Source organism: Oncorhynchus keta, chromosome 14 (assembly GCF_023373465.1).
Source record: "Oncorhynchus keta strain PuntledgeMale-10-30-2019 chromosome 14, Oket_V2, whole genome shotgun sequence".
Classification (NCBI taxonomy): domain Eukaryota; kingdom Metazoa; phylum Chordata; class Actinopteri; order Salmoniformes; family Salmonidae; genus Oncorhynchus; species Oncorhynchus keta.
The window spans coordinates 29709357-29718067 of NC_068434.1; the positions used below are offsets into that span (position 1 = coordinate 29709357).

An 8711-nucleotide genomic window follows, 5' to 3' on the forward strand; every position below is an offset into this window, starting at 1 on the left:
ATACTGGAGGCTGAGACAGGAGGGGACAAGAGACACTGTGGCCCCTCTTCTATCTCGCGTGAAATGATGTCCGAGAGAATAAAACCGCGTTCGGTGTTTGAAGTAATATCTTTGTTATTGTAATATAGCAAATGGACGTTTCAGTTTCACCGCAATGGATTCCAACTTTAACCTGGACATGAGTCATGATAAGATTATAGAAAACCATCTATACTCCATCTTGTGCATTCATTTGGTTTGACTCTTTAAAGTGAGATGAAATTACACTGACCCTCTGACTTCTTACCTTCATTTGATTAGCTTTACTACTGCTGTATATCATTATCAGTGCCCTGCCTCGAATTCCTCCTTCCCAGCTATCCAATGTGTCCGTGGCGTTCAGTCTAAAGCTTTCCTATTTGAGGGAAAACCGAACGGAAACTGTATTCATGCCATTTTCCATTGGCTGTGTTCTTCCAGTTGCCATGACAGCAGCTGTGGGAGCAGGGTGGCTCTTGTCACAGGTTGTTTGTGCAGGTCTTGTGATTATGTAGTAGTCCTCATAAACACACATGGGAGAGTGGCAGGTAGGGTCGGGGGGTGGATTCCTGGAGTTGTGTTCCTGTGGTGGCAGATCCCCCTCCAGCGGCCTGCATGCTTGCCCAGTCTGACTCCACACACTACAGGTTCCACACAGAAAAGTAAGCCTCAGACCCCCTGAGACCTCCACAGAACACCGCTCTAGCGTTAAGTCAGTGTAATTGTAATGAAGGTCATTTTTTTGTGTGAACAGTGAGATGGTGTTGGTTATAATGACTCAAACTGTTTCTACTGCGGTTCTATGTATAGGGGAAAGAAGATTCTACTGCAGATGGGCACTTCGTCAGGCTCCTCCTCCTTACTGCCACTCTGTCTTTATCTTTATCAGTCTGCCAGTGATGCCCCGACAACACCTAAGTACTCCAAGGATCACCGCGACATCTTCTTCCCTGCCTCTCTGCCCACCCCGGTCCTGCTCAGTCACGCTGCCTGCCACCCCCTGTCTGTCCAGGATAGCCAAGCCAAACTCCAGTACGAGCCCCTTGGCAAGGTGCCCAGACCTCCAGCCAGCGGCTCCCACGAGCATTGTCAGCCCCAGCACAGGAGAGCCCCCCTGCCTATCCACCCTGCTTCAACTATGGCCTTCCACCCCCAAACAGGTCAGTTTCTTTCCTCCCTCCTCTTGCAGTACATTTCATAAAACACAACAGTAACACTGCCTGTTACACTGGTCTGATAAAAAATAATGTGTTTAAAATATGCTGCTACAAAGAGGATAAGTTCATCAAGCATTTCATTAAAATTGTGTGGATCTTCTTTGGAGAATATATTGTAACGTGAATAGATTTGTAACAGCCACAGTAAGTTAGCTACAAACTGTTGTTTTTTTCACTGTGTTGTATCTGCAGTTGATGAGTCCCTGCTTTGTACCTACTTCTCTAGTGGAGGAGGACAGATTAAACTGTCAGAGCTTTTCTCCCTCGCTCTGTTTCTTTCGCTCTCTGTTTGTCTCTGTCTCTGTGTAATTAGATAGCCAGCCAGCAGGGGGCACACTTGCCCACCCAGAGCTGTGTTATGTAACTTATGTACATCATGACCTGGTTGAATATTGAATTTCTAGTTTAGTAAGTCACTCATGTCTCCCTAGTACATAGTACATCTGACACTTACAGATGGAAGTGTTTGAAATAATGATATGTCTTTAACCCGGGAACACTGTTCTTCTGATGATGCAGGAGCTTACCGATCAGGAGTTTACCGTCCTGATTGTTGAGTACATTGAATATTTAAGGAGGGTATCATCCACATGAGTGCGCACACGTGAGGTGTGAGGTTTAGGAGATCAATGCTGAGCATCAGGAAGCTTGACACTGAAATCTACTAATGGTTTCCCAGGCAACCTGAATGAAGAGGTCGGGTAGAGAGAGAGAGTGGATGATTGTATATGCTGGCAGGGCTGCGAGCGCTACTGAACGATGCTACACGAGGAACTCGTAGGCAGGCTGAGGCATTACTTTCCCTCGTATTTCCTATTTTCCTCCAGTTTTTGTTGTGAGATCTGTAATGGCAGCCTGGAGCACTGTTTGAAATCAGGGGCTTGGTTTGTCTGTGTATTAAAAATGAAATGTGTCTTCCAGTAAGCTCATGTTAATGTTGGTCATTGCAAACATTGTTGCTATAGTATAGTGCACTGCATAATGAATCAGTCTGAAATGGGTTATTCTGTCAACCCCAGAAGTATGAGTGAGAGCCTGCCATCTTGTCTTTCTTCACTGTGCTGGTGTATGTGTTTTGAATGCTGTATGGATTATGACAGGTGATGTGGTTGTATTTCTCCAGAGGAACGTGAGGAGCCCCCAGAGGGACTGTCCTACAGACAGCAGGAGTCTCATCTTTGCCAACAAATGAAGTTGGCCACTGTGTCCCCAGGGCAGGAGGCTGCAGGCTGGTACCATGATGAGCCTGCTTCCTGTAGTGCCACACAACCTTGCTCAGGTAAGAACAACCAGGAATTACCAAGTAAGAATTCCAATAAGGGGTGGATCCATGTGAGAAGTTATCATAATGTTCCTCTGTCCCATCTGTCTCTACCTCCTCTGTTGTTTAGACCAGCAGCTATATGGCAGCAGTGAGCAGTCCAAGATGTCGGACCCTAGTCGTATCCGCTCACGCATCCCCCCCAACATGCCAAAGCTCTTCATCCCCTCCACCGTCACCAAGTTCCCCCCGGAGATCACCGTCACCCCGCCTACTCCCACCCTTCTCTCCCCCAAAGGAAGTATTTCAGAGGAAACCAAGCAGAGACTCAAGGTGCTCTCGCTCTCTCTCCCTTTCTCTTATCTATTTTTCTCTCTCCTATATATCTATTTATATCTCTCTCTCTCCCTATCCTATCTATGTATTGCTCTCTAGCTATCCTATCTATTTATCTCTCTCCTATATATCTATATCTTATCACTCTCTCCTATCTATTTATCTCTCTCTCCCTATCTATGTATCGCTCTCTCGCTATCCTATCGCTGTCTCCTATCTATTTATCTCTCTCTCTCCCTATCCTATCTATTTCTCTCTCTATCCTATCTATCTTTCTGGCAACCTTCCGTCTTCTCACTCTGTCTGTCAGTGAAACTAAACCCTGCTGTTCTCTGCTCCTGTTCCTGTGCAGAACGTGATCCTGTCCTCCCAGTCGGCGGCCACAGTGAAGAAAGAGACGCTGAGCCAGCCGGCCCTGGAGGTGCAGGAGACCTCCAGCCAGGAGTCCTCTCTGGAGAGTGAATCAGACGATGGGGATGAGGAGGATGATTACATGGACATCTGAGCCACTGCTACAAGACTGAACAAACCCAGGCCACTCCTTGGAGCTGGACCTGCCTACCATCAAGCCCCTCCACTTCCTCCCTTGTCTTGAAAAGATGGAATGGTACATGTCACTGCAGCTAGTGTCTCTGTGTTGGTGCAGTTGGTCTATCTTGTAATTTCAAGCTGTCTTAATGGAAAAAAGCTCTTGAAGTGAAAATGTGCAAATGCGCAATGTTCTGCTCTTGACACTGGATGACTGGGGATGTTTTTCGTTTAACAATAATTTTGCTAAGTGCCATTTACACTTATCACACCTGTCAGCTAACCAAGCTCTCCATAGTCTTTCACATGAAAATGGGAAAAGGTGTAGAATGATGATCTACGCTTACTGTAAGTTAAATGGTCAGAATTGGTGGTGGATTGTTGCTTTGTAGACACATTCTTCGCATGCAATGCAGTTGGAATCATTGGCTGTGATTTATACATCTTTCACACGTAATGGGGACTAGAATTTGGCCTGCTTTTACTGTATGTTTCAACTGCAGCTAAATCCTTGTTGTTGGAATGCAACATCCCACACTGAGGTGCTTCAACACGATGAAATGTGCCATGGCAACATATCACAGGTGCCAGCCAACTTATATCCATACACATTGATATAAGAATCTGAACGGCAAGAAATCCACATTTGTATGTGACCTGCATTTTCATGGACACTAAGATTTAATGAGGACTGCAAACCAGAGTTTTATATAGGGCTCCTAAAGCAATGTTGAGGACCCTACTTCTCCAAAGCCTAATAACCTGTAGCAGATTGGATATGTTTACACTTCCAAGTGGGATGTCTTTGATTTGTCTCTTGTTCATGTTCTATTTTTGTACTCAACTGTATTCTATCAAGTCTTGTTTGATTTTGTCCTTTTGTTTCTCTGGGGATTTGTAGCTTGGAGGACCCTTCTTTACCAGGAAGAGGTCCTGTCACCAGCATTGCTCAGAATAATAGACAAAGTGATGGTTTGGATTAGTCTGAATTAGCTTTTGTACATATCACATTTCAAACATATTCTCAAATGAAGCAACTCTTACGTGGTCCGGGTGTTTATTTACCATTGGTGTCAAGTGTGGATGTTCCTAATTCAGAGAAAATGCCTTGGTAAATATGTTTAAATTCTATGTCAACTCAGAGGACGACAATAGAATGTTGTTTTTGTTTTTTTACAGATTGTTTCTATCAAAAGGATATTTACCATATGTTTCTTGTAAATTGTCTTTAGAAGACTTTTTAAAAAAGGAAGAAATTATGAAGAAATAATTGTAAAGGACATCGCCCGAACAAGTCTTGCTTGACTGACTACCTACCTGTAAATGGATGTTTGTATTTTTTGGTGTAAAATACTGTTTTGTATTTCTGCTGCTGAGCTTCTTATGGGAATGTATAATGGCTGAGAGGTTTTTCTTCCTTAAACCTTGGCACAGGCTGGGGAGTTGTTATTCTTTACATATTAACTTGCCACATTAAAGATGTCACAAACCAAAAATATACGTGATACGCTTTTATCTGGTCTTGGTGCTCTTTAATTATACTGGCTGTATAATTTCAGCCAGTAGTTTTGAAAGTAGCCCTCACAAGCCAAAACGGGTCCCTGAAAATTGTGCCCAATCGTGTACAACGTTATCCAATTCGTATATCATATGTTATGAATTCTAATTCGTACAATATTTTTGAAATTTGTAAGTGCTTAAGATCCCATTCAATTTCTTTTAATACATATTTTCATTCCTTGGTGTTTTGAACTGAAATGTTCTGTTTATTTCCATATTTAGGTTAAGTTTGAACTTCAATCCCCGGCAGCTATAATGGTAATGTATTTGTTGTAATGGCTGTATATAGTTTCAATCTGTTAGCAAGACCAGCTCAATGTCACGTTCTACAAACTACAATCTCAAGTCAAGTTTTGCCTAAACAAAACGATCTGTGGCAAAGTGTCAATTTTTCTGCCAACGTGTCCCCTTGTGTATCAGTCATGTTGAGACGACACCTTGTCCCGCTCTGATATTTTAGTCAAAGAGCTTGCACACTTGTGTGAAGTCCCAGACACGGTGGGATAACTTCCAGAAGTTTCTTATAAAGTGCTGTGAATTTGTCATTTACCCCTTTGCAAGGAAAGCTACATTTGAGTTTTGTTATGAGGTGGACCAAATGTGTGCTCCCCATCCCTTGAAATAGTGAGATCTGTCTTCTCCATGCCTTGATCAGGCTGAGGGGGTTGGTAAGTGATTTCTTTCTTCAGTGTTTCAACCTCTGTCTCTGTCTGTCAGCAGGAATAAGTTAAGTGCCTACAGTTGAAGTTGGAAGTTTACATACACTTAGATCGGAGTCATTAAAACGTGTTTTTCAACCACTCCACAAATTTCTTGTTAACAAACTATAGTTTTGGAAAGACTGTTAGGATATCTACTTTGTGCATGACACAAGTCATTTTTCCAACAATTCTTTAGACAGATTATTTCACTTATAACACTGTATCACAATTCCAGTGGGTCAGAAGTTTACATACACTAAGTTGACTGTGCCTTTTAAACAGCTTGGAAAAATCCAGAAAATGATGTCATGGCTTTAGAAGCTTCTGATAGCCTAATTGACATCATTTGAGTCAATTGGAGGTGTAGCTGTGGATGTATTTCAAGGCCTATCTTCAAACTCAGTGCATCTGCGTGATATTATGGGAAAATCAAAAGAAATCAACCAAAAATTGTAGACCTCCACAAGTCTGCTTCATCCTTGGGGCAATTTCCGAACGCCTGTAGGTACCACGTTCATCTGTACAAACAATAGTACGCAAGTATAAACACCATGGGACCACGCAGCTGTCATACCGCTCAGGAAAGAGATGCATTCTGTCTCCTAGAGATAAACATACTTTGGTGCAAAAAGTGTAAATCAATGCCAGAACAACAGCAAAGGACCTTGTGAAGATGCTGGAGGAAACAGGTACAAAAGTATCGATATCCACAGTAAAACCAGTCCTAAAGACAACCTGAAAGGCCGCTCATCAAGGAAGAAGCCACTGCTCCAAAACCGCCATAAAAAAAGCCAGACTACGGTTTGCAACTGCACATGGGGACAAAGATTGTACATTTTTGGAGAAATGTCCTCTGGTCTGATGAAACAAAAATAGAACTGTTTGGCCATAATGACCGTTTGGAGGAAAAGAGGGAGGCTTGCAAGCTGAAGAACACCATCCCAACAGTGAAGGACGGGGGTGGCAGGATCATGTTGTGGTGGTGCTTTGCTGCAGGAGGGACTGGTGTACTTCACAAAATAGATGGCATCATGAGGATGGAAAATTGTGGATATATTGAAGTAACATCTCAAGACATCAGTCAGGAAGTTAAAGCTTGGTCACAAATGGGTCTTCCAAATGGACAATGACCCCTAGCATACTTCCAAAGTTGTGGCAAAATGGCTTAAGGACAACAAAGTCAAGGTATTGGAGTGACCATCACAAAGCCATGACCTCAATCCTATAGAACATTTGTGGGCAGAACTGAAAAAGTGTGTGCAAGGAGCAAGGAGGCCTGCAAACCTGACTGTTACACCAGCTCTGTCAGGAGGAATGGGCCAAAATTCACCCAACTTATTGTGTGGAAGGCAGCCCAAAACGTTTGACCCAAGTTAAACAATTTAAAGGCAATGCTACCAAATAATAATTGAGTGTATGTAAACTTCTGACCCACTGGGAATGTGATGAAAGAAATAAAAGCTGAAATAAATCATTCTCTCTACTTTTATTGTGACATTTCACATTCTTAATAAAAGTGGTGATCCTAACGGACCTAAGACAGGGAATTCTTACTAGGGTTGAATGTCAGGAATTGTAAAAAAAAAAAAAAAAAAAAAAAAAAAATTGTTTAAATGTATTTGGCTATGGTGTATGTTAACTTCCGACTTAAACTGTACCTATATTATCTATGTTCAGCCATAGAATGAAAATGTAGTTTACCAAAACATTACATTTGAAACAAATCCTGAAGAGCTTCACTGACTCCACATTTTGTAGTTGAGGGAATTCACACTGATTTCATATTTTTGTGTGTTTTGCAGAGGAAAAGGGGAGTGTTGTCACTAGATCAATAATAATTTAGCCTGCTTTGGATAAAAGCGTCTGCTAAATGGCATATATTATTATTATTATTACTGATTAGGAACATCATACAGTGCAGTCATGAAGTATTCATACCCCTTGACTTATTCCACATTTTGTTGTTACAGCCTGAATTCAGCATGGATTAAGTAAAACAAAAAAGTATATACATATTACTGATCTACACACAATACCCCATAATGACAACGTGAAAAAAGGTTTGTAGAAACTTTAGCAAATTTATTGAAAATGAAATACAGAAACGTCTCATTTACATAAGTATTCACTCTCCTGATTCAATACTTTATTGAAGAACCTTTGGCAGTGATTACAGCTCTAAGTACCTTAGACCTCTGTCATTGCCTCTGTCATTGCCAACAAAGGGTATAACAAAGTATTGAGAAACTTTTGTTGTTGACCAAATACTTATTTTCCACCATAATGTGCAAATAAATTCATTAAAAAATCCTACAATGTGATTTTCTGGATTTTTTTTCTTCTAATTTTGTCTGTCATAGTTGAAGTGTACCCATGATGAAAATTACAGGCCTCATCTTTTTAAGTGGGAGAACTTGCACAATTGGAGGCTGACTAAATACTTTTTTGCCCCACAGTATACAGAATGGTGTCGTCTGCGTAGAGGTGGATCAGGGAATCGCCCGCAGCAAGAGCAACATCATTGATATATACAGAGAAAAGAGTCTGCCCGATAATTGAACCCTATGGTACCCCCATAGGGACTGCCTGAGGACCGGACAACATGCCCTCCGATTTGACACACTTAACTCTGTCTGCAAATTAGTTGGTGAACCAGGCAAGGCAGTCATTAGAAAAAAACGAGGCTACTGAGTCTGCCGATAAGAATAAGGTGATTGACAGAGTCGAAAGCCTTGGCCAGGTCGATGAAGACAGCTGCACAGTACTGTCTTTTATTGATGGCGGTTATGATATGGTTTAGTACCTTGAGCGTGGCTGAGGTGCACCCATGACCAGCTCGGAAACCGGATTGCACTGCGGAGAAGGTACGGTGGGATTCGAGATGGTCAGTGATCTGTTTGTTAACTTGGCTTTCGAAGACCTTAGGATGGATATAGGTCTGTAACAGTTTGGGTCCAGGGTGTCTCCCTCTTTGAAGAGGGGGATGACTGCGGCAGCTTTCCAATCCTTGGGGATCTTTGGGGATCTCAGATGATACGAAGGAGAGGTTGAACAGGCTGGTAATAGGGGTTGCGACAATGGTGGCGGACA

The 8711-nt window shown here is 42.2% G+C and overlaps 1 protein-coding gene across 7 annotated transcripts in view; it reads left to right on the top strand.

Annotated features, from left to right (window-relative positions):
- LOC118393166 (calcineurin-binding protein cabin-1-like) overlaps window positions 1-7931 on the top strand; it is a 64856-nt gene extending 56925 nt beyond the window's left edge. For all 7 annotated transcript variants that reach the window (XM_035785546.2, XM_035785549.2, XM_035785548.2 and 4 more), the window contains 4 exons: window positions 908-1178; window positions 2359-2514; window positions 2627-2829; window positions 3185-7931. In XM_035785546.2, coding sequence (XP_035641439.1) covers window positions 908-1178; window positions 2359-2514; window positions 2627-2829; window positions 3185-3337 — 783 coding nt within the window. In that variant the 3' untranslated portion in view covers window positions 3338-7931. The remainder of the gene's footprint in view (window positions 1-907; window positions 1179-2358; window positions 2515-2626; window positions 2830-3184) is intronic.
- The last annotated feature ends 780 nt before the right edge of the window (window positions 7932-8711 follow it).